Genomic DNA, 27,511 nt, shown 5'->3' with positions numbered 1-27,511 from the left:
AAGGAGACAAAAGCGGATGAAATAGTTGAGTTACTGAGTGACCGCTTTGCAAGGATATATCCGCACAGCCTCCTTTCGTAACTTCCAGGGATGGCCCCTCTTGTCATCGCTCCTTCCCACCATTCCACCAAGTGAAAGAGCTCTCCAATGTCTACCCTGTAACTGCCTCTCAATAGTTTAAAAGTCTCGATCATATCACCTCTCCTTCTATCCACCAAACTCTGCAGTCCACATTCCCTCATTTGATCCTCATAACTCATATTGTACAGTCCTGAAACCATCTTTGTTATCCGCCTCTGTACCCTTTCCATAGTCAATTTATCCCCTTCAAATCCTAGGGACCAGATCTGAGAACAATAAGTCTAAGTGTGGTCTGATCAGAGTCTTATACAACGGAATGATAGCCCTTTTATCTCTGCAGGTCAGTGTCCTTCTCATTATTGCAGCAATTCTCTGTGTTACCTTTACTATTATTATTATTATTGTTCCGGGAAACTCTAAGGAGTCGACAGACTCATCGAGGGAGACCCTAACATCATGTCAAGAACAACTATTCAACATTCACACAGTATCTATCATACCTTGCCTTGAACTCATTCACGGTCGTAGCACCCACAACAGACTCTGGAAGCTTATTCCACTCATTTACCACTCTCCAAGTAAAGAACCTAGCTCTAACACCCTTGTCAACCACGCTCTTGCCCAGCTTCCATGAACGGCCCCTAGTCCTCCCACCACCAGTCATATTTTCAAAAATATCTTCTGGATCAATCTTATAAAAACCCTTCAGTAATTTGAATGTCTCAATCATATCACCCCTCCTTCGCCTATCGTCCAATTTCTGCAACCCACAAATCTTCAACCTATTCTCATAAGGTTCATTCCACAGACTTGCTATCATCTTGGTCACTCGTCTCTGGACCCTCTCCACTTCCTCCCCATCACGAAGAAACCCTGGTGCCCATAACTGGGCACAGAAGTCCAGATGGGGTCTTATCAAGGCTCGATACAGAGGAACAACAACTTGTTCGTCTCTGCATGTTAAAGTATTTTTCAGAAGCCAAGTGATTTGTTGAGCTGTTTTAGTTACTTTTGCAATGTGCCCCCTAAACTTCAATTCCCTATCCACCAACACTCCCAAATCCCTGGCCTCATCAATCTCCTGGAGTATGGTTCCACCAATGCGATATACTGCTGCTATTCTTTTCACCCCAAAGTGCATAGCCTTACACTTTGCCACATTAAATTGACATCCATTTTTTATTGCCCAGTCCTCCAAACTATCCAAATCATCCTGTAAAATTTTGACATCCTGTGCACTCACAATTGCTCTACCCAACTTTGCATCATCAGCAAACAAGTTAACACTTCCTCTCAGATCCTTTCCAATATCATTGATGAACAAATTGAAAAGCAGTGGTCCAAGAACAGAGCCCTGTGGCACTCTACTAGTCACAAGACGTCTTTTAGACTCCACTCCTGAATAAACCACTCTTTGATATCTCTCCTTCAACCACCCTCTTATCCATCTCACCAACCCTATATCTATACCCATCTGCTCCAGTTTACTGATTAGGGTTCCATGTAGTATCCTATCAAAGGCCTTGGCAAGGTCCAGTAGTATCACTGTAAACCCATTACCCCTATCCAGTTCAGCCGTCACTGTGTTATAAAACGTGAGCAAGTTACTGAGGCATGATCTACCCTTCACAAAACCATGTTGTCCCCCATACAATATCCCATTTTCATCTATCCAATCCTGTATTCTTTTCTTGACTAATTTCTCTAAGACCTTGACAATGATTCCTGATATGCTAATCGGTCGGTAATTTACAACAGCAGTCTTGGAACCACCTTTATGCAGTGGAACTATTTTCCCCTCTTTCCACCCGCTCGGGACTAACCCAGACCCGAGACTCAAATTAAACAAAATGGTCAAGGGTACTGACAATTCTTTAGCTGCTTCTCGTACAACACGAGCTGGTATACCATCCAATCCCACAGATGTATTGACATTGAGGTTATGCAATAGACTACTCACCTCCACTTCATTAACCACAATTCCCGTATAATCTACTGGTTTATTCGTTTCTGCAATGTCACCACCTGGATGATATACATTTGCAAAGTGCTCACTCAGTAACTCAACTATCTCAACTGATTCAGTTACCTCCCTACCATCGGCATTCTTTAAAATCAATCTGCCATGTACATTTTTCCTTTTACTTGCTACATATCTAAAAACTGTTTAGGATTCTCTTTAGCCTGCATGGCCAATGTTCTTTCGTAATCCTCCTTTTTTGCTTTTCTTACCACACTCGTCACCCTTCTGGCCTGCGCTTTATACCGTTCATGTGCCTGCCAGTCACCCTTCTCCTTAAATTCCCTCCATAGTTGTTTCTTTTTTTGCAACTCAAGCTTAATGGTGTTATTCATCCATTTAACCCCTACTTGATTTATTATTCGGACTCTAGGTATACAGTCAGCCATTGCTTCATGCAAGCACTTCTTAACTACCTCCCATGCACTATCAACTTCTAGTCCTTGCAGTTGTCCATGCCATGGCACTGAACCAATCAAACTCCTAAGCTTGTCATACTTTCCAGCCCGATAATTCCACATGTACCCTGTCTTAATTGAAAATTCTACACCTTTAGCCACCTCCCAAGTTAAGACCCTATGATCACTCTCACCGATTGGTGGCAACGTGGTCATATTTGTTACAGCCAAATCCTCAGATGTAATTACTAGGTCAAGCACTCTCTGACCCCTAGTATTTTCCATTACATGCTGTCGCAGATAGTTATCCCTTAATAACCGCATAAAATCCAGTTCCTTCCTCCCGTGTGTCCTCTCCTCACTCCAATCAATGTGACCATAGTTGAAATCTCCCATAATAATCACCCTCCTTCCACCCATTTCTTCTATTTGCTTGTGCATACTGTCACCACCATCTTTTCCATCACCTGGTCTATAGCAGCACCCAATTGTATATTTAGTTCTGCTAGCCACAATCTCACACCAAATGGCCTCAAATGTGCTCTTTTCTCTATCCTGCAATTCAACTTCTATTCTCCTTGGCTGGAGCTCATCAGCTATCATGAACAATACTCCTCCCCCCATTTTATTCTCTCTGTCATTCCTGAACACACTATACGCATCACATTCAATCCCACTAGTTATATCATCTACAGTCAGCCATGTTTCACTAATACCTATAACCTGTGGTCTGGAAGTGCCAACCATGGCCAAAAACTCTTCCTTCTTGTTCCTAATACTCCTAGTATTAGTGTACATGAATTTAAGACCCCCCTTAGCCCCAACCCTACCTTGATGCCTTATATTAACTATCCCACTCAGATTTGTTGTCCTTATTTGCTCTGGCATATTATATTCATTCTTACATTCAACTGCCTCCATAAGGACTGTATCTCTACTCCCCCCCCCTTAACAAATCTAGTTTCCCTGAATTTGCACATCCACTACATTCAGCAACACTTTCTCAAGTCTTCTTACACCGTAACCATTCAAATGCAAGCCATCCATCTTATATAGATCCATTCGCCCATCAAACTCACTCCACACATCCACAAATTCCACACCACGCGTCATACATAACCGTGGCAAAAGACTAATCATTCTAACTCTCTCACTCTTTTCTTTTGCTACCTCAAACAATTCATTCAGGTCTTCTATCATTTCCATTTTATCTCCTTTCAAATCATTCGTACCTGCCACAACAATCATTTCTTTCACCCTTTCCTTTTGCTCTCTAATAGACTCAGTTACGTCCTTTATGGTCGCACCAGGTTGGTACGATTTTGTCAAATCCTCTACTAACACACCTCGTACTAACGAGTCTCCATACAGCACTCTATCCTTCATTTTGTTCATGTTCACATTCATACGTCTATTTTTACTGTCATACCTTTTATTATTGGTTGGTTCATTCAGTCTACTTTTGTTCATGCACTCTAGCTGCTGTTTTGCTCTTTCTATCGCACTATTCAACAACGTGATCTCACTCAATGCATCTATCTCATCTTTTTTGTTCTCTGAGAAACCATTTATACTATCATTCACACTTTCTACATTCACACTCTCACAATTTTCATGTACAACCTTGCCGTTTCTTGTCATATCGCTATTTCCTTCATTCTGAAGGTTGACAAAAATATCACACTCACGATCCGAAATACACTTCAATTCCTCATTCTCCCTACATTTTCTACACACATTCAATCCTTTATTATCATCTAACCACACTCCGACCGCACTCCGCAAAGCGTACATTTCACAGCTAGCACACTGACTCATTTTTTTATGCTACCGTTCTTTGATAACGATGGCGAACCTTCATTACTGGCCGCCATTTTCCTTCGCACAGGTGCCATACTTATTTCAACGTGTTTTGTCAAATTATACGTTATAACACACCAAAAATAGACGCACTAAAATACGCAAGGCAAACAAAACAAAACTACACAATATTAAGTAATTTGTATTGATAACTGAAAATGATACTTATCTTATCTGGAGCTTGCACGAACACTACACATTACGAATTCATCTAGCGGCGACTTCCCGACATAGATTATGTTATAAAACACTTTAGTACACTAACCACGCTAATAAAGCTCCAATAATATACCAAAATTACACACTTAAGTCCATTAAATTGAATCCAAAACATCAATAAATCAACAAAAAACACAAATCTCTGAGGAGCTCTCCGATAGCACGTCCGTTCACCAGCTAGCCTCGACACCAATCTATGCAATATGTTACTATCTTTGCAATATGTCCCCTAAATTTCAGGTTTCTATCAATCATCAACCCCAGATCTCTTGTCTCCCCTACTTCCTCCAGTTTAATTATTTATTTTATTATTAATTTAATTATTATTAAAATTTAAGTGGTGTGGCATCCTACAAATGGCAACTACAAAAAAAAAGAAAAGTTGATGCAGAGTGTCAATTTTTCAAGAGAATTGGAAAAATTATTATTTTTTTGTTTAAGTCAAAGGCAAACCTGTGTGCCTAATTTGTGGTGATGTGTTAGCAGTAATAAAAAAAAAGCCAATCTGGAACGTCATTTTGTCATAAATTTTGTGAGAGACAGCTCAGAACATGCTAAACTCAATGAATTGGGATGCCAAATGCGTTAGATAAAATCAGTGCTCTTCAGCGGAGTTTGGAATCGCAACAAGCTGCTTTCACTAGGTCTCATTGTGACAGAGACCATGTTATTCAGACGAGTTATGTAGTGAGCGAGCTAATCGCAAAGAAGCAGAGGCCTCATGTAGAGGGAGAGTTTGTGAAAGAGTGCATGGTGGCTGCTGCCACCATGCACTCTTTCAACTAACATTGCTTCAGAATGTTAGTTTGTCTCGGAGAACCATCTCAGATCGGATTACTGACTTAGCACAAGATATTGAAAAAACACTGAAGGATTCTGCAGGAAATTTCCAATTTTTCTCTCTGACTTGTGACAAGACAGCGGACATGACAAATACTGCTCAACTGGCTGTTTTCGTTAATGGGATAACTGCAGAGTTTGATATGCGAGAGGAACTGCTGTCACTTGAAGCCTTTCATGTCACTACAAGAGGTTAGGACTTGTTTGAGAGACTTGTTTTATCAATGAAAAAACTTGAGCTAACATTTGAAAAGTTAAGTGGCCTTTCCACAGATGGAGCTCCAGCCATGGTTGGCTCGCAAGAAAGGGTTAATTGTAGAAAGAACTGAATTGTCTCAGTCTTGATCCAAGTGATTTAATTATATGCCATTGCATCATACACCAAGAAGTCTCTGTGCACAGTCGTTTCGGCTCAACAATGTGATGTCAACACATCACATTGTTGAGCTGCAATGACTCAACAATGTGATGTCAACAGTAGTGTCATGCATAAATTTTGTCAAAAGCAGAGGGTTTAACAGCTGTCAGTTTAAGGAATTACTGAATGATCTTGAGTCTGAGTATGGTGATCTTGTTTATCAATGTGAAGTGCAGTGGCTGAGTCCCGAGAACATGTTCTTGAGGTTTTATGAACTGTGGGATGAAGTCAAGCAGTTCATGGAGATGAAGGGGGAACTCAATGATAGCAAGTGGCTGTGTGATCTAGCGTTCATGGTGGACATTACCAAGTACCTCTCAGAGCTGAGCTTCTCATGTCCCTGCTTTCAAATGTGAAATCATTTGAAGCTAAATTAAAGTTGTGGAAAGTGTAACTCGAAAGGAATAACACGATGCATTTCCCCACTCTGGAAGGACAAAAGCCTTCTACGACACTTGAATATGCTGGTGAATGTGCAAAACTAATTGAGGCATTTAATGAAAGATTCAAGGACGTGAAAAGTAAACAAATGGAATTGAACATCTTTGCTACACCATTCAATGTGGAACCAACTGATGTGCCTGATAACCTACAACACGAAAGCATTCAGCTGCAAAGCGATGATGAGCTGAAAGCTAGGTACAACAATCTCCCACTGCTTGAGTTCTATAAATGTTACATAAGCAATGATGAATTTCCCACTTTGAGGAGACATGCATTGAAATATGCATCTGTGTTCAGAACAACTTACTGCTGCAAGCAGTTCTTTTCAAAACTTACCATTGCCAAGAGTTGACTGCACTCCAGACTGACCGACGTAAACCTGGAAAAGCAGTTGCGAGTAGCAACATCATCAATACCAGCTAACATCACACGGCTCACCAAAGAGAAGCATTTCCAGCCATCACATTAGAGGTGAGTTAATTAAATGTTTTACCAAATATAGCAGGCTAATTTTTAAGTTGATAATTTTGTATGGCCTGCAAATGATGTTATAAATATCCAAGTGGCCCTTGGAAGAAAAAAGGTTTCCTACCCCTGATCTAATATGTTCATGGGTTGTTCATCAGAATTGGCTTGGTAATTCCCCCCCCCCATTCCTCTAAATTTGTTAACTTATACATCGCATGCAACAACTGTAAATTCACAGTTTTTTTTTCCTTGCTAATTCTTTCCATTGTTCTTTTGGAACAGCCTCCCCTCCTATATATATCCCAAACAAGTTAGGAGCTTGTCATCTTGCTCATCTGTTCATCAATGGTACTAATGTAGTATAGGTTGAACAACCTGTCTTGTGTCGGATTACCATAAAAAAAACATCCTGTTAATGGCCACCATGTTTGTCATATCTGGTTTTTAAATCTTGTTGTGACACCACCTGAAGTTGTATTTTTCATGGGAGTTCCAAAACCATAACAAAATAGAAAAGCTACAATAATCAGCGATCAAGTAAACATTTTTTGCTGGCATACAGATGGACTAGACCACTGATCAAATTTTGTGAGATATTCTTTTTACTGCTTAATAAATAATATTAAGACTCATTACCTATAATACACTGGTACTGTGGGTGGACTGCAGATTTTTTTTTAGATAGTCTGGTAATCCCACTTTGAGTCTCCAATAAGCAGGACAGTGGTCTCACAAAGGGTGATTAAATTCACCTCCCACCTACATTTCTTGATATTGATTGATTGATTCTTCATCAATTACTTCTGATTCTTAATATTGATATTAATATTAGCATCAGCATTGCTCAAAATGCATTGCCTATCAGGAAAAACATTTGCAACATCAATTATTGCAGCTTTCAACTTTATTGTTTTTTGAAAGCAGGCCCATGAAATTGTATTCAGAGATTCATCAGCCTGATTTTATTTATAAATATCGATTTATACTTCTTTTATAAGTTACAGCAGCTGTGATTTATACTTAGTATAAATTTTATGCATGTTCACATTCAAGTATATATATATATATAGCTGCTAGATTTTTAATTATATGAATTTTCTAACATTGTAGGAACTTTCACCTGCTTAGCAGTGGTTTTTCACCTGAAAAGACGCCTTGGTTATCATTTATTTCATACTTATGTTCCAACTACTTTGATCGTTACAATGTCATGGATATCCTTCTGGATCCGACCTGAAGCTATACCTGCTCGAGTAACTTTAGGAGTAACAAGTCTTTTGACTCTGGCTACCCAGAATACACAGTCTCAGTCATCACTTCCACCAGTTTCTTACATGAAGGCAATTGATGTGTGGATGTCCTCATGCACTGTTTTTGTGTTTATGTCACTTATGGAATTTGCAGTAGTGAATCACTTCATGGGTTATACCCCTAGCACAAACAAATTAATAACAGGTTATTCTTCAGAAGAATTGAGCAAGGTAAGTAAAGGACAAAGTTATTTTTACTGTCTTGTGATGATATATCCAAACTACTCTGTATACTCTTAATAGTATACAAGCAGCTCTATATGTTATTTTATATTAGTGACAACTTTCATGACTGATCTTTATCTTCATGAAATAAAAATAATAATAATAAATTAAAGAAGGTATTAGCATCAGAAATTATTACAAAAAAGCCAGAGTTCTGGTGATTGCTTTACCCTGAGAACTGTGATAACTTATATTATTAGTTATTTGCTGAGTTCAGAGGCTGTAGGTTTGAATGCCATATAAGGCATGTCTGAAATAACTTCTTTAGATGAACCAATATAGATAGCTCTCTGTATCTTTGTATTTATAAAACTTGTCTTTATAAAAAGAAAATTAGAAAAGCAGCAGTTTTCTGTTACTGCAGTAACAGAGTGATGTATTACCTTTAGAATTCACCACTTTATAAAAGTATGAATTAAACTAGCTATTATTAGAAATGTCTATTCCTATTGTTAATATTATATTTCATAGTTGATTACAGTTGGCAGTGCTTTTTATTTAAAAAAAAAAAGGACTGTAGGCTAATCATACTCATAATATATTCTAGTTAAGTTACATAATACAGATGAGTTACTAGAAGTTTGGTTTATTCCTTGTCTGTCAGCCAAAATGTTGTTTTTTTAAATTAAACATAAATTTTTCAGCAGTCCAGTAAAATTCCTGACTTTTCTAATAAATTTGGTTTCCAGTTCTTACAATCAAAAGTCATGTGCAGATGCAGCCATAAACAAGACAGCTTTATTGACAAAAACATAAGCTGTTTCATCTTTGCTATAATAGCAACTTTTAATTCGTAATTTCAATGGTGTGTTGTGGTCTTCCTTTTAATCATTAGAAAGGTCCATTTATTAATAGAAATGTCTTGACTACATCCTGATTCTGTATTCCTATTCATCATATAGACATTCTATCAGATTTTAATTGGGTAATTATTATATGTTCTAATATTCCTGCTTTTATTCTTGTCAGATCATAACTATAGTTACTGCTTTGTGACCTGGAGAATTATCATGCTGGAAAACCTAAGGGGCAATACATAAAATTTCCATAATATTGAGGCATTACAGTGCATTATACAAGAACATTGTACAATAGGACCTAGCAGCCATGACCATGCATTATGACAGATGCACCTAGTCCAATAATTGAGAAGCAAACTCACATCCTTATACAGTAATCCCTCAATTAATGTGCCCCCGATTAGTTCATTTTTGATTAGTGCGCAATTTTTTTTCGATATCCAAATTCGATTAGTGCGCCTATATACATCTTAAAAATAAATGTTATAGATTTTAAAAATTTTCTGTCTATACATTTTTATGGTTAACTATTTTAAAAAATTATTCACCAGAATGAAACAATTTAGTTACTGATTTAAAACATTTTACAAAGTTATTTTTAATGGTATACTACACTACTTCCATGTATGTTATGTATACTATGTTCCAAATTTTTACCGCCAAAATTTATGTTGCCTGCTAATTACATAGCATTTTCCTGATCATATCTCGTACCTCCTTTGCAATTATTTTACTTACATTTTTTTTTATTTTAAAGTATTTTCCCAACATTTCATAATGAGTAAAAGAATTAGTGAGCAAAACAGTGAAAGTGTGAAAATGATTTGAAAAGTAATCTCATTGGAAGAAAAACTTGAAATAATAAAGAAAGTGAACAAGACGAGAACACAAAAATGGGTGAATCAACTATAAGAGCAATTTTAAGCAAAGCTGCTGAATGCAAAGTATTATAATGATTGAATTAGAGAGACTTCTTTGTACATGGATCGAAGATTGTAACCAAAAACGGATCCTGCTAAGAACTGACCTTATTAAATCAAAAGCATTAAGTCTCTTTGCAACCTTGAAAGAAAGGGCTATCAATGATGGAAAAGAATTCCATGTTAGTGTGGGGTGGTTTGAGAAATAGCCTACATAATGTTCTAATCACAGTTGAAGCTGCAAGTGCCAATAAGGAGGTGACTGCAAATTATCCAGAGATTTGAAGAAAATTGTATAAGAAGGGGGCTATTGTGACCAACAAATATTTAATGTCGATGAAACTGGCCTTTTTTTGGAAGCCAAGCCTTCCAAGACTTTTCTGGCTAAATCAGAGAAATCTCAGCCTGGTTATAAAGTCGCAAAATTGAATGAAATTACTGCTAGCAGTATGCAATCCATTTGGAAGCACATTCTTCCACATTGTGCAAATGATTTTAGAGGCTTTTCAAATGAATCTAAGTTAATTAAATCTCATTCTGAGAAACTGAGTGATTCCCACTTGCTAAATTTAGATGCACAGCAGGAAGATCCTGAAAATTATGAAGAAAATTTAATCACTGACAAGCCCAAAGAAATTTCACAGAAACAAATTTAAAATATTTTTCGTGCAACCGAAACTTTTAAGTAGCAATGTTTAGAGACTGGCCCTTGTGAAGAGAGAAGCAGGAAAATTTGCAGAAGAGGCAATTCCATACAATTTCAATTGTATGAAAAAAATAAACAGAATGCCTGCCAGAATAATAGATTTATATTTTGAATGTTTTACTGTCTTTCAGCTTCAAGGTTTTCCTTTAACTAGGCCCTGAGACATACCCTAATTCTTTTACAAAAAAAATTAAGGTTCAGAAAAGAAATCTGAGGAATGAATTATACATTTTCCCATAGGTTATTATACTCGATTAATGCACCTGTTTTAAAGAACGTATTAGGCACACTAATAGAGGGATTGCTGTACTGTCATCTCCTAATCTCATTGTTGAACAAAACACTCAAGTAAAAAAAAATTTCCTCCCAGGCATCCACTACACCCAAGTACATCAATCAGGCTAAAGAGCATGTAGCATGACTTGTTTCTCCACAGTTTGTATGCAATTCTCCTATGCTAATGAACAATGTAAATTCATTGTTATCAAAGGCTTGTTATCATTATCACTAATATCATTAATATACAAATTGAACAACAATGATCCCAAAACTGACCCTTGCAATACACCACTAGTGACCTTTCTCTTTCGGGATACTGCACTCCCATATACAACTTCCTTTACCTATCTGACAGCCAGTCACTGATCCAAATCAGAAGTGTGTTATCCAGTCACATCTGTTTCAATTTATTTACCAGCTTTTTCCCGTATGGCAGTCCATCAAAAGCTTTTGCAAAATCCAAGTATATCAGTACATTACTGTATATGCATCTCCCCTGTCTAAGGTATTTGTGACGTTGTTATAGCACATAAGTAAGTAATGAAACATGATCTCCCTTTAACAAACACATACTGATAACCACAGAGAATACTGCCGTTATCAACTCATTTCTGTATCCTACTTCTCACCAATCTCTCCAGTACCTTCATCACAAATCCAGATATACAGATTGGCCTATAATTTGAAGCTACAGCCTTATCACCACCTTTATGCAGTGGAACAATTTTATCCTTCTTCCACTCCCTTGGAATCTGTGCTGTTGTTAAACAGGCATGCCAATGCTAATTCCAATTCCCTGGGGCATTTCCTTAAGATGCATGGTGATATGTCATCAAATGCTATTGCCTTATTAACTTCAAGGCTATTTATTTCCTCAAATACCTCCTGCTCACTCACAGTTAAACCATTCCCTCCTATGTCCTCTACACTTAAGTTCCTCATGATTCCAACCTGATTAGGATGAAGTACCATTTATAAACTGATCACTAAATATCTCCACAATGTCTTCTGCAGCAGTTACCATTCTACCACTTTCATCCATTAACATCATTTTACCATTTTCTAAAATAAAGAGTAAAAAGGCTTCAGTTCAGCAATGCAAAAATTATAAAAATCAAGTGGATATTAGATCGATCATTATTTCAATGCCAAATGTAGAAATTATGAAAGTTTCGTAAAAATAAGTTGGCCAGAGAGCTTACGGGAATATGCCCGCCCGCATTTACGAGTTGCCCTTTTACAAAACTTTCATAGTTTCTACATTCAGCTTTGAAATAATGCAGGATCTAATATCCACTTGATTTTTATAATATTTGCATCGCCAAACTGAAGCCTTTTGTTTCTTTATTTTCATAAATATTTTTATGCACTGACCGAGCGTTTGCTTATGAAAAATACACATCTCCGACGTTTCAAGTTCCTTAGTATTGAAAGAGAGTTTTTGCTCTCTTATGGTTTCTGCCTGGTCTCTGACAAGAACCAACCAGTTCGAAAGAGCTCAGGCCAGTGAAACCTTAAAAAATATGGACCAAATTACGAAGTGAATATATTGATGCCTGGGCAGCATGCATGTTTTCTAAAGTGGTCTGCACTAGGGCAACTCGTAAATGTTGGCAGGTGTATTCCTGTAAGCTCTCTTGTCAACTTATTTTTATGAAACTTTCATAGTTTCTACATTTGTTTTGAAATAATGTGGGATCTAATATCGACTTGATTTTTATCATCTTACCATGATCATTCTTCCTTCTACTTACGACACATCTAAAAAATTCTCTATGGTTCTTCTTCACCTCATCTGCCAATTTCTGCTCATACTGTACTTTTGTTTTCCTTACTAACTGAGCCACTCTTCTGGCTTCTTTATACTCTTCATAGAACTGATTATTACTATTATTCATCTTGTACTTCCTCCAAAGTACCTTCTTTTTCTAGATTTCATGCTCCAGCTCCACATTCATCTATTTTGCACCTACCTTATTCAGCCATTTGACCTTTGGAATACATTCACACACTGATGCTGTTATGTATTTCTTTGTCAATTCTCATGCAGCATTTCCTTCAGTGGTATTGAAGAGACATTTCTGTCTCTTGATTATCACTCTCCAATGACATGAACTCCTCGTTCCATCTTATAGCTCCATGCTGTCTCCTAAGCTTGTCATTATCACCAGCCTTATAATTCCACGTATATCCTTTCCTCACAAAAGTCTGCATTTGACTAGCCACAATCCAGGTGATCACTTCATGATCACTTTCATAAACTGGAGGAAAGTGTGAAACCGCCCTCTCACAATTACATGCTCACATGAAACAATCAGATCTAGAACTCTCGATCCTTGCATACTCTCCTTTACATGCTGCCTGAGATAGTTATCTCTCAAGATCTCGAGAAATTCATTTTCCTTATTCCCAAATGCTATATCTCTTCATTCCAATCTATACTGCCATAATTAAAATTACCCATAATAATTACCCTTCCATTGTTCACTAATTCAAGTTGTTTATACATTTCTTCATCACCACCCTCCACATTCCCAGATCTATAGCAACATTCAACTAAATATGTCTTCCTCTCAGTCCTCACATTACACCACACTGCTTTGTAACTATTGCCACTATTTCTTTCTTTCATGTCTTAATTCCCCTGCTATCATCAGCAGCACACTCCCTTCTTGTTCTTTCTATCCTCACAAAAAGTACTGTATCGTTCTATTCTGTATATTTCTATTCCCATTACAATATCATCTTCATTCAACCATGTTTCACTTATTCCAATGATTTTGGGGCAAATAAACTCAATGACTGAAACCATTTCATCCCCCTTATTTCTGATACTTCTGGCATTTCTAAACAAACACAGCAGTTCATTTTTAGGTATATAACCAGTCCTATCCAAGCCATTTGTTGGTTGTGATTTCCCCACCACACCTGCCCTTAGCATCTTCATACCCACATTTACTGCCACTATGAACATCCAGTTTCCCTGTTCTTCTTGCATTCCTGTTCTGTCTTCATCTCTCACGCAACTACTGTTTCCACTGCCAAGCATTTCTGTCTCTTGAATACCACTCTCCTGATTTTTCCCTTCATCTCTTTCTTCTGCTTTCTTGCTCGCATCACATGTACTTCTATGAAGCATCATTTTCTCCGGTACACTCACTACAAAGCCATTTAAATGCAACCCATCATGCCTGTATGATTTCATTCTTCCCTCAAACACATGCCATACATCCACAAACTTCGCTTCCATCTCCTTACACAGCTCTGCTAGCATACCATTCATGATTTTGGCTCTTTGTCGCAACTCATCGTCGTCATACTTCGGCAACACATTGGCCATTTGTTGGTTGTGATTTCCCCACCACACCTGCCCTTAGCATCTTCATACACACATTTACTGCCACTATGAACATCCAGTTTCCCTGTTCCTCTTGCATTCCTGTTCTCTCTTCATCTCTCACACAACTACTGTTTCCACTGCCAAGCATTTCTGTCTCTTGAATACCACTCTCCTGATTTTTCCCATCATCTCTTTCTTCTGCTCTCTTGCTCGCATCACATGTATTTCTATGAAGCATCACTTTCTCCAGTACACTCACTACAAAGCCATTTAAATGCAACCCATCACGCCTGTATGATTTCATTCTTCCCTCAAACATGCCATACATCCACAAACTTCACTTCCATCTCCTTACACAGCTCTGCTAGCATACCATTCATGATTTTGGCTCTCTGTCGCAACTTATCATCGTCATACTTCGGCAACACATTGGCAACCTTTCCTACTACACTGTTATCTTTCTCATCCATTTTTTCCTATGATTGGAGAGGTGTTTCATGACCTTATATAGTTAGTATATATATGTGCATACTCTTGATGGTGACTTTCATATGAAGGTTTACAAGTTAAGTTAGTAATTTTAAGCTTAGTTATTTATTTTTACTCAAAATTAGTTATCATTATCACATGACACCTCCAAAGACTCATTGTGGGAAGGCACACTCCACTCTACACAACTGTTTGCATTATTTAATCTTCCATCTACACACACACTATCTCTTGCAACCAATAGGATTTTTTTAAATTTTTTTTTTTTTTTTTGTTAGAAAAACCCTGCTACCACCATGTGAGATTGACTAACTCACCTTTAACTGAAAAAGGCCTTATAAAGATTCCTGTCATCACAATAACAAGAAAGAAAGCTAGGAGATACCAAACAGTAATTTAGTTACTGAAAATGATTTTTAAATTCATCACTACCAAGTGCACAATAACACAAAAACACAATAGATTAAAATATGCTAGATTTTATATGTTTCAAATTAATTTTAAATAGATACTTTTACTGTTGGGGAAAAAAAAAAAAAAAACCTATATTGCAATTTGGCCTGAAATAGTGATGTGCTGTTTCAGACTAAATGACATGATATAGGACATTTATTCAGAAAACACATGGTGACTGAAAAGAACCTCTGAAGAAGAGCACCAGGATATGTTTCCATTGATGCTACATTTCATAGAACATATGGCACAACAATGTATATCAGGCTCTGATGCTTGTACCATAATATTAATATTATGGTACAAGTATTATTAATAATATTAATTTTGGAAAGCTCACTTAACGATAACACACACATATATATAGTCACTGCAAGGAATATGAACATTTATATTATTGTTATTATTATATGGGCATCTCCATGGAGTCAGTAAACTCATCACGGGAGACCCAAACTATCCACACAATCTATCATACTTCTTCTTGAACTCAATGACAAATGAAGCACTCACAACTGAGTCAGGCAATGCATTCCATTCATTCACCACTCTCCAAGTGAAAAATCTAGCCCTCACACCCTTGTTAACCACCAGTGGTATTGTGTGCCCATTTAGTTTCAGTGTGCTGTCATGTGGCTTATGCAACCAATGATACAAAATTCTTGTCAATTTGACTGTGTGATTGTATTTTTTTTGATGTATGAAAGTTTTAAGAGTGCATAGTGCATCGGCACTTATCTTAATTGGCCCACCAATTAATTGTGAGATAACTTTGAATACTTTAATTTATCAATTAATATAATTTTAAATATGGAAAGCATAAAGATCAAATGAACAATAGCTATGTTTCATATGCGCTGTTTATGTAAGAAGCTCAATGAGTTTATGCTTGGTGGTGAGATAAGATTTTCATTGGCAAATATTATAGTGTGACATGGATAATTTGAATTTTGATATGATTTTTAAATACAGCCATATAATACGCACAGAAATCAGAAAAAGTGATCACTTGGGAATTATAATTTTCAGGATTGAACCAAAGAAAGGCAGAAATAACTTGTGTTACTTACTTATTTATACACTAGTTCCAACCGCCTTAATAGTCACACAATCCATGAAAGCTCTGGCAGAAAGTGGGGCTTTCAGTACATCATTAACAGCTTCCCATTGTAAATATGAGCAAAAAAAAAAAATTATAAATTTATAGAAAATTATAAATATATCTAAAAACTTGTCTATATCTATGTCATAATCATGTCAGTTCATACTGCATGCACACAAAACAGATGAAACTCAGAAAACAAAAACATGACAAATGACAACGTTCAATTGGATTGCTTCACACAATAACCAATCACAGCCACTTAATGACTTCTGGGTGCTATTGTCTCAGTGGATACCCTGCCTTGCCTTCTGGGCCATTTAAAACCACTGCAACACTAAGAATTTGACATGCTGTGCCATCTGCATGTCTGTTTAAAGGACTCAAAGGTGTCCGTATTTGTGACCGCACACCTGGATATTAACACAAATGTGATTATCTCACTGCTGAAATATTTCCTGCATCAATCATATAAAAACCTTTTAGTAACTTAAATGTTTCTATCATATACCCTTTTCTCTGCTATCAACCAACTTCTATCAAATGCTGTATTGAGAGTTTGTAACCCACAAACTCTCAATCTATCAATGTAGGGAGCATTCCTTACATCACTCACTAACTTAGTCACTTGCCTCTGAATTTTTTCTATCACTTCACAGTAATCCAGATGTGGACGTATCAATGCCTTATAAAGAGAAATAATAACATCTTTATCTCTGCATGTTAGTGTGTTCTTCAATAGGCAAGTAACCCTATGCCTTCTAAAGTTTATCTTCCCATCCACTAACCTCCCCCCCCCCCAAGTTCCTAGCCTCATCAATCTCTTGGAGACCAGTTCCATTAATGTAGTACACAACTTGTAATCTTTTAATCCCAAAATGCAGAACTTTACACTTTTCCACATTGAACTGAAATCCATTATCTTTTGCCCATACTGTCAGCTTATTTAAATCATTCTATAAGCTCTCTACATCAGCTTGATTAATTATTGCACTTCCCAACTTTGCATCATCAGCAAACAACTGAATATCTCCCTTCAAGTATTTTCCTATATCATTTACATACAAATTAAACAATAATGGTCCAAGCACAGAGCCTTGTGGCCACCAAATATACAGTGGCCTGCAAATGTTCATTCAGTTTATGATGATCCAATTATATACGTAGATGATCTTAAGTCATCGTTACTTGTGGAAATGGAAATGTTCATTCAATGACACTAATGGGACATGGTTGGGTGACTGAGCAGAATCAAATAATCTTTATCTCTTCTTCTTCAATGCTAAAGACAGAGGAATTCTTTCATTCTGCAAGATGGCAAGAGAACATACCCTGAATTTGTTTTGTTACATGTCATAATAACAATGAACTTCATAAGTATTTCTTAATACTCAATATTGCCCAGTATCAGTCAAATTTAGAATCTGGGTGCTGATTTGTTTGATTCCCAAATGGAGGTAAAATTTTTTCATAAATAGATTAGCACTCCTGTACAAAACTCATGATATATGCATATGATGGATTGAACCAGTATTTAAGAACTATGATAGTTTAGAAGTGCTGTTATTCCTACTGCTAAGATGTATAACCTATGTGGATTTTTCAAGGAATATGCTTGGCTAGAGCTGCAAACGTGAAGTACATACCTCATACAACATGTTAGGTTCCGAACCACCATCATGTAGAGCATAGATGGTGAACCTATGGCACGAGTGCCAGAGGTGGCATGTCTGAGAATTTTGCTGGCACGTCAACGATTTACAGGTGATATCCTTTTATACACTTATAAATTATTCAACTTTTTTTTAATTATTACAATATGTACAAGTTAAATTTTCTTTTACACGAAAGAGCAGCTACGAAGACGTGCATATGATTGGTGTGGTATTAACAAAAGATCACACCACCCAAAGACATAGGCAACCGACAAGTGTTGAGTTGAAATGCTAATTCTCTTCAACTGAATTCCATAACATCTGAAACTGTCATAACAACATTCACTATATATTTCCTAGTTTTAACACATTCACGACGGAGTATTGTTATCGTTCCGACGGAACTTCTCATTACCGGCAGGCTCAGTTTCAACCCTTGGTTGAATTTTATTCCTGCTTGTTTGGGTTGAGATGGCAGGCAAACTTACACACACACACGCACGCACGCACGCATTATATGTACAGTGACCATATTTTTTTGGAGAAAATAAAGGACAAATCAGAAATTGTTTCATAATAAATAAAAAAGCAAGTTGCGTTTATTTGTTTCACTAAAATTAAAATGCTTTATAACATTTATTGTAAACTATAAGCATATATATAAACCATTTAAACAATCATATTTTTACTTAATTTGTAAAGTATCAAAATTAAATTTTTAATTTATTATTAAATTTATTAAATTTAAAATTAAATAAATTTAAAAAAAATTAAATTTATTAAAAAAAAGTTCATTCTTGAACTTTTTTTAATAAATCAGGTTTGTGTTTTAAAAATTCATAAAACTGTATTCAATTCATATCAAAGTTCTGTTTGGTATAAATGCATGCTTTCAATGTTTCGATTTTTAATTGGTTTTTTCCCACTGGTCCAGATATTGTTCACTAATGAAAATGCTCGTTCAGTGGAGAGTTAGATCCAGGGAGACATAAGTGAAATTCAGCGATTTTTAAAATGTTTTTAAAAGATACATTGTTTATCTGCGAAATATTTAAAATTTTCGACCTTACTACGTCATTTTGTTGCCATTCTTCGATCTTTTCACTGGTGACATAACTTCTACTACACTAAACTTCATAAAATAGTTCACCGTCATTTATATTTAAGTTCGAGTGATTAGAAATGGACAAAACTCGATCTTTGCCTGCAGAGGGATTTCTCGTAGTAGGACCCATTCAAATACTTCCATTTCCACGAAACAGCTGTCCCAGTTATTTAAATAATCAATGCAGGTTTGGTAATATTTATGAATTGCATCTTTAAATATATTGGCGTTAATATTCAATTTACTATTTCAATTCACAAAATAAAGGACAAAACGGCGATTTTAGAAAACAAAAATCTAACGGACAGAGTAGTAAAATAAAGGACTGTCCTCTTAAATAAAGGACATATGGTCACAGTAATTATATGGTATGTTTCAATTCGTGGTAGAATTTTATTTGAAGTTGGTCTTTGTGATCTGTCATAATGACATTGAGAATTTCAAATGCAATAAAACACTTATTTCATGTAATTGAAAAATTGGTCAATAGTTTTTAGTTAAATACTTTGTTTCAGTGCAACATATGGTTGCACTGAAACACAGTTGTTGGTTTGAGTCTGTACAGCATAGTTTCTGTGGGAGGGGACAATAATAGTCCCATTAGAGACAGCTGGAATAAAAACGGCGCTGTCATTTCTATGGTAGCACGTGGCGGTGAATTTGAGCTGTGCAGAAGAAAGTGATTTTTAATCGGTGAATAGTCCGTTTTTTTACCCCGTTTTTCTACGTTTTTGAGTGCTGAATTGTTTCTCTGAATACGAGTGTACTTCAGTGGTTGTTTTTCGGAAGTTAGTTGCTGTCGCGATATAATATATGTTGGTACCGTCAGAATCGAACGCGTAACGGTGGAAGACAAAACGAAGCTAAGTTACTGTATTTAGTTATATTTCATTTTATTTAATTATATTTAGTACTTAAATGTTCTGACTTAATTATATTTAGTACTTAAATGTTTGTACTTTTTTCCCCTCTTATTTATTAATTGAATAATTATTAAAGATTACGCTACTCGGCAGTAAGGAATGATGGTGGATTCAGCAGCAGTCGCAAGTGGCGTAATGCCAAGTCCTCCGCCATTTAAGAACTCAATTATTAGCAATATCATAAGGGATTTTGTGCATGCAGTACTTGCGGCATGTATGCACGCAAGTACTGCATGCATACATGCCGTATGATTGTTATCAGCATGTGCATGCAGTACTTGCGGCATGGAGTGCGTTTGAGGAAAGAGAGGAGTTGTATGCGAGAGACTGTTTACATTTGAATGAGGAAGGACGTAGGCATCTGGAGAGATTGCTGTTCTGAACGAGTCAGTGTGTCCCAGGGAGGATGATAGCAGGGGTGGCCTCTTGTGGGAATGGATACTTGGGAGAAGGGAGACAATGTCAGGTAAGACTGAGCCCAGTGGAGTCTAGAAGGGATAATGCTGGGTATAGAAACAATGGCATTTATATGCTGTATACTAATGCAAGGAGTATCCAGAATAAGGGAGAGGAATTGGTGGCGCAGATAGCATCAGCCTGGCCAAAAATTATTGCGATCACTGAGACATGGTTGACAGAAGGAGATATAAAAACAAGAATAGAAGTCGCTGGGTATAGCATTTTTCGCCAGGATAGGAGGGGAAAGCGTGGTGGTGGGGTGCTGCTCATGATAAGTGATGACCTATGTCCTCTAAGAGTGGAGAATTTGGAAGGAAGTGAGACAAATGATTTTGAGAGCGTATGGTGTGAGGTAGAGGTAGGCAAGACAGGATATTTAGTGGGGTGTTCCTACAGACCCAGGAGCACAGAGGATGGGGACCAGGAGATGTTTAGACAGCTAAGTTTGGCAAGTGCAAGAAGAATGATTGTTTTGGGAGATTTTAACTTCAGTAGTATAAATTGGAGAGAGGAAGATGCATGTAACAATAGGGGAATGGAATTTCTAGAATTCTTGAGGGACAAATGTCTTAGGCAACATGTAACAGAGGGAACAAGAGGTTCAAAAATTTTGGATTTGGTTATAGCATCAGAAGAGTTGATAATAACTGAGTGGACGTCTCTCCCACCAGTTGGAGAGAGTGACCATATGGTGTTGACTTGGAAAATGATTAGACATGCAGGAGTATCAAAGAGACGGGAACTTATGTGGAATTATAAGGCAGGTGATTATAATAGTCTTAGACGTCAACTTCGGGACGTTTCATGGAGGGAGGAATTGGAAGGCCGGGATATCACCAGTGCGTGGGAAATTGTGAAAGAATATTTGTTATCAGCAATAGTAAGTTGTATACCACGAGTGAAGAAGAGGGCGCAATTTGGAGTAAAGTGGATGACAAACAATATTAAACAGGAATTGCATGCGAAAAAGAGGCTATGGAAGAGATATAAGGAGACAGGTGAAGAGATGCATGAGGAATATAAGACACAGGCCAGAAGAGTGACTAGTGTGGTAAAGAAAGCGAAACTGGAATATGAGAGGAGATTGGCCCTAAGATCCAAAGAAAATCCTAGGGAATTTTTTAGCTATGTGGCCAGTAGGAGGAGAAATGACTGTGGAAGAATGATATTGTGGGATAAAAATGGGAATAGAGTGACTGATGCAGAGGACATAGTGGAATTGTTCAATGAGCACTTTATTGGAGTATTTCATCCTAGAGGAGTCACTTTTAATGCTAGAGAGATAGGACTGGTTCGAGGACTGGAGGTACAGGAGGAGAGTGTGTTTCAGATACTGAGTACTCTGGATGTCAGTAAAGCTGTGGGACTGGATGGTATTTCACCACGAGTTTTGAGAGAATGTGCTAGGGAATTGACAATACCTTTAACCTGGCTTTTCAATGAAAGTCTGGCTTTGGCAAAGGTGCCCAGGGAATGGAAGGAAGGTAAGATAGTGCCATTGCATAAGGGTGGTAACAGACTGGAAGTGTCTAATTATAGGCCAGCCTGTGTGTCATCAGTAGTTGTTAAGATCTTGGAGAAAGTAGTGATGACCGTGTACAGCATTGGGCAGATGAGGGTGATGTTATCTGTGAGAATCAACATGGATTTGTGAAAGGACGCTCTTGTTTTAGCAATATGCTAGCCTTTTATAATAAAGTTACAAGAGCATTAGATGAGGGAAAGGCATATACTGCAATTTTCTTAGATTTGGCGAAGGCATTTGACAGGGTGCCACATGATAAGCTGATATTTAAGTTGCAGCACATGGGTCTGGATGTCAGATTGGTCAACTGGATTCAGGATTGGCTGTCTGATAGGTATCAGAGAGTTGTGTATGGTGGAGCAGTTTCCAGGAGGCAGAGGGTTACAAGTGGGATCACACAGGGCTCAGTACTAGGACCTATATTGTTTAACCTTTATATCAATGACATAGCCAGTGGATTGCAGGGGGATATTCAGTTCTTTGCGGATGATGCGAAGCAGGGAAGGATTATTAGTAATAGTGCAGATGTGGTAGCCCTGCAAGAGGATTTCAATAAGCTAGATAGATGGGCAAATGAATGGGGGTGTCAGTTTAATGCAGCAAAATGTAAGGTCTTGAGGTTTGGGAAACATCGATGGGATGCTGCATACTCTATGGGAGGAGTTATACTGGAGGAAGTAGGGGAGACAAGAGATCTGGGGTTGATGATTGATAGAAACCTGAAGTTTAGGGGACATATTGCAAAGGTAGTGAAGGTAACACAGAGGATTGCTGCTATTATGAGAAGGACACTGACCTGCAGAGATAAGAGGGTTATCATTCCGTTGTATAAGTCTCTGATCAGACCACACTTGGACTATTGTTCTCAGATTTGGTCCCCAGGATTTGAAGGGGATAAATTAACTGTGGAAAGGATACAAAGACGGATGACAAAGATGGTTTCAGGAGGATCGGCTGAGAGAATGTGGACTGCAGAGTTTGGTGGATAGAAGAAGGAGAGGTGATATGATTGAGACTTTTAATGAGGGGTGGTTACAGGGTTGACATGGGGAGTTCTTTCGCTTGGTTGATCAGCAGGAAGGAGTGACGACAAGAGGCCATCCCTGGAAGTTACGAAAGGAAACTGTGAGCAAGAGGGTAAGGAGTGGTTTCTTTGTGTGGAGGGTGGTTGAGCCGTGGAATGCATTGCCTGATGGAGTGGTGGGAGCGAGAACGGTCAGTGAGTTTAAAGAGTGGTATGATAGACTTTGTGTTTCTCAGGGGGGGACCTCCCCTCGATGAGTCTTGACAGACTTTATGTCTTAGAAAGGACCTCCCTCGATCAGTCTTTTGACTCCTTGGAGGCTTGAATAATAATAATAATAATAATAATAATAATAAACTAATGAATCACATTATTTGTTGAGAAATATATTACAGACTTCAAAAGCCTCTGTACTTTATTCAGGGATACAGCGAAACTACACTTGTTTTTTTTTGCATCTGCAGTATAATAGCTTTGGGGGGGCGTGTTTTTAACCGAGGGGGGAGCAAGTTACTATCGCCTCGACGTGAACATTTCATCATCAAATCATCATCAAATTCCTGACATGTATTCTCAAGGAGTGTACAGGATATGATAGTACTACATGAAAAATTTACATCATTACTAACTTCCTATCTACAATTTTTCTCCAAATCAGTCTGTTACTTGTCAAGACTCCAACATTATCAGATCTTATATTTCTATCGTCTAAGGCACTTTGTACCGTATCAATCCACCTATATCTTGGTCTTCCTCTGGGTCATTTTCCTGCCAACCTGGTAGAGAGCACTTGTTTTGCTAATCTTTTCTCGCCCATTCTGTTTAAGTGACCATACCACCTGAGATTAGCTCTGCTAATGCATTCCTGGATGCTGACAATGTCAAGTTCTTTCCTAATATCCTCGTTTTTAATATGATATTGCCACTGAACACTGTCTTGTATATTTAGTGTCCCAACTAATTTCTCTCTTATTCCATATGAATTTATTCAGTTTACTTCCTACCATACCAGCTTTGTTGATTCTGTTGTCTATTTCCATATTTAATTTACCATCTTCACTAAAAATAAGTCTAAGTAGCTGAAATGTTTTACTTGTTCCACAGGTTCTCCATTCACAACACAGTTGACATTTTCAACAATTCTACCTATTTTCATTGTCTTTGTCTTTTTAATGCTGATCTTCATACCATATCTATTACAACAGTTATTCAATTTAGTCAGGGAATCTTGCAAACTTGTAGCGGATTTATTTAGAAGTATAACATCATCTGCATAAAGCAAAGACCTGAAATTAACATCTCCAATTCTGATATCATGTTTAATACCACTTTCCTTCATAATGTGATCCATATAGAATAACAGAGGGGATAATGTACATCCTTGTCTCACACCAGATTTAACATTAAACCATCTTCCTGTACTTTCTTCAATTCTAACTGCTGACTTACAACTCAAATAAAGACTAAGTATTACTTGATATAATGCCCCATTGACACCATATAACTGTAGCGTATTGAATAGCTTTTCTCTTGGCAGCTTGTCATATGCCTTTTTCAGATCTACAAAACTTAAATACAGATCTTTGTTATATTCCCATGATTTCTCAACTATTTGCCATAAAGTTAAAATTCTGATCCTGACAGCCTCTATTTGTCCTGAATCCAGCTTGTTCTTCACCAAGCTTTTCTTCCACAATTCTTCTCAACTGTTTCTCAAGTATACATGCATAGATCTTGCCATGAACACTCAGTAGGGAAATACCTCTGTAATTTTCACATTCAGTTTTATTTCCCTTTTTATATATGGGTACTATTAGAGCTCTACTCCAATCATCAGGAATTCGTCCCTCTGTCCAGGCCTTCTGAACTATGCAGTGCAGCCACTGTGAGACTTTTATACCATCATACATTTGCATTTCTGGTCGAATATCATCTACTCCTGCTGCCTTTCCACATTTCAAGCCATTGATGGCTTTTTCTACTTCAAGTATGGATACATATTCCTGACTGTATGCCTGTTGAGTGTTTTTTATCATTGTGCTATCACTGCTTGTTTCATTTAGCAATTTTTAATTAGTTTTAATAATTTAATAATTAGTTTTAATAATTTTTAAAAGTAATTACTCCATACTTCAAGGATATCTTTTTCTCCCGTTTTCATGTCACCTTTATCATCTCTAACTCCTTTTATAGCACTCTTTCCTCCATTTCTAGCTTCTTCAACAACCTCCATAATATCTTACCACTTTCTTGATATTTATTTTCTATGTTCTTGCCAAAGTCCTCCCATGACTTATGTTTAGCTAGTTTTACAGAGTGTTTCACTTTCTTACATTTGTCTCTGTATTCTCTAAGAGCAAAAGCTGACTTATTTGCCAGGAACTTTTGATATGCTTTTTTCTTTTCCTTCACTGCTTCTTTCACTTCCTGTGTCCACCATGGAGTTCTGATTTTTCTATCCTTGCAGACTACCTCACCACATGCCTCTCTGGCTGAATCAATCAGGGTTTTCTTCAAGGCTTACCACTGAATCTCCAAGGTTTGGTTCTTGTTCTCAAACTCTTTCAAATTTTTCTTCAATAATCTTTGTGTATTTTAGTCTACAGTTCACATCTGAGAGCTGCTCAACTTTTATTCGCTTTAAAACACTCTTATATGTTATTCTTTTCAATATGAAATTCAATTTTATCCTGCTCAAGACTAAATAGTGATCACTTCCAATTTCAAATCCTCTGTATACACTCTGGTGTCCTGCACCAGGGAGAAAACATCACTGTCAACAATAACATAGTCAATGAGACTTTTCTTATTCCTTGCCTTTACTCTCCATTTGAATTTGTGCACATTTTTATGTTGGAACATGGTGTTAGTAATAACCAATGATTGTCAGACATACAAAAATAAAATATTTTTGTATGTCTGACAATCATTTCCTACTCTGCTATTTAGATTCCCAACATGGACCAACTTTTCCTTTTTCATTGTGTCAGTTGCTTTTTCTAAAGCATCAAAATATTCCTCCACTTCTACCTTAGTAGAACCATAGGCACAAATGAGTCTCATTGTCCAATTCCCCATTCTGATATTAGCCCACATCACTCTACTTGAGACTGCCTGCTATTCAAGAAGATTAGCCTCGTATTTTGTGTTGAGTACTGTGGTTACTCCTCCTTTTCCTTGCTTTTTATTTCCTGAATATAACATTTTGTATTTATTGCTCAGAAAGATCTCACCAGTTTTTGTCTTTTTTGTTTCCATCACTCGTATTATGTCGATTTGGTACTTATCTAATTCCTCAGCTAGCTCCATTTCTTTGCCATTCAGACTTCTTATGTTGATAGTACCGATCTTTAACTCTGGTGATGTTGAATTGTAGGTGTGCTTTCAGGTTTTTTTCAGTAGCTGACTTTTCGCTGTTCTCCCTGGTTCCCTGGCGAAAACAACGGGGGCCTTGTTTAACCGGGCGACGCCCCAGCTGGTATGAAATTTTGTCATGTTGTACCATCATTTTGTATATTGGTTTAAGCCAATAAGAATTCAATTTGGTCGCCCAAATTGCCAGCCCATCCTCGTTCGTTCAGTATCCATGTTGATACCCAACACGGTGCACCATGAGAAGGTGAGAATTGGACATTAGGTCAGAAGCCCTGGTCAGTTCTCCACATTCCTTTAAAGGTTATATGAAGGTCTCCTCTCAGTTATACAGCTTTGTCCCTTAAGCACCCCGAATATGTTTAACATGAACATGTTTAAACATTTTTTGTGTGCGAGGTAACATGCAAACCTTTTTGATATCTTTTTTCATAAAGTGAAATCAGCGGTGAGAGTTATACTCAGGGCAAGTTATATTCGAGTAAATACGGTAAGCATTTCGCCGACAAGTTGAGCTTCCCCTGCTCATCTGACTTCTATCGTGAGTTACAATGCATAAATATTTTTCTCACTACCGTTTTTTTTTTTTTAAAGCCAACATTTAAATCAATTTAATAATACAATAATCAATTTTACACTGAAAAATGTTATAAATTTATATATAAATAAATAATATAAATTAAATAAAATATTATATATTATTATAAATTAATTAATAGATTTTCTATTAATTTTTCCCTTACTAAAAACTGTCCGGCATGTCATCAACTTGATTTGTAAATTTTTGGCATGCACCAGTATGTCAGAAACTGCATTTGTAAACTTTTGGCACGCACACATAAAAAGGTTCGCCACCACTGATATAGAGAATTATTGTCACCCCCCCCCTTTTTTTTTTTTTTTTCACTTGATGCAGGTAATGGTTTAATAAGCACTCAGTGACATAAATAAGTGCTTTATTTATGTTACTTATGCAAACCAAAAATGTATAATAATTTTTGTTAAGTCAGAAATGCTGGTAGATTATCTTTTCTTTTTTCTTCTTTGTAGATTTCTCTATAACAAACCTATTGGTC

At 37.1% G+C, this 27,511-nt stretch overlaps 2 protein-coding genes across 3 annotated transcripts in view; one reads left to right on the top strand and one right to left on the bottom strand.

The window, feature by feature from the left end:
- The window catches only part of LOC150106218 (glycine receptor subunit alpha-2-like), a 321,484-nt gene that overhangs the window by 262,169 nt on the left and 31,804 nt on the right, over nt 1-27,511 (top strand). The window contains exon 8 of the mRNA XM_090393043.1: nt 7,859-8,229. Within this exon, the coding sequence (XP_090249169.1) occupies nt 7,859-8,229 (371 nt within the window). The remainder of the gene's footprint in view (nt 1-7,858; nt 8,230-27,511) is intronic.
- LOC150106217 (uncharacterized) overlaps nt 16,415-27,511 on the bottom strand; it is a 212,374-nt gene continuing 201,277 nt past the window's right edge. For both annotated transcript variants that reach the window (XR_016548354.1, XM_090393044.1), the window contains exon 9: nt 16,415-16,430. The gene's annotated coding sequence lies outside the window, so the exon portion shown is untranslated. The remainder of the gene's footprint in view (nt 16,431-27,511) is intronic.

The sequence above is a fragment of the Typopeltis vanoorti genome, chromosome 5 (assembly GCF_054136105.1).
Source record: "Typopeltis vanoorti isolate ZY-2024b chromosome 5, IOZ_Tvanoo_1.0, whole genome shotgun sequence".
Classification (NCBI taxonomy): Eukaryota; Metazoa; Arthropoda; class Arachnida; order Uropygi; family Thelyphonidae; genus Typopeltis; species Typopeltis vanoorti.
The sequence above is the reverse complement of the archived record's forward strand: the minus strand, read 5'-3'. Positions and strand labels throughout refer to the sequence as shown.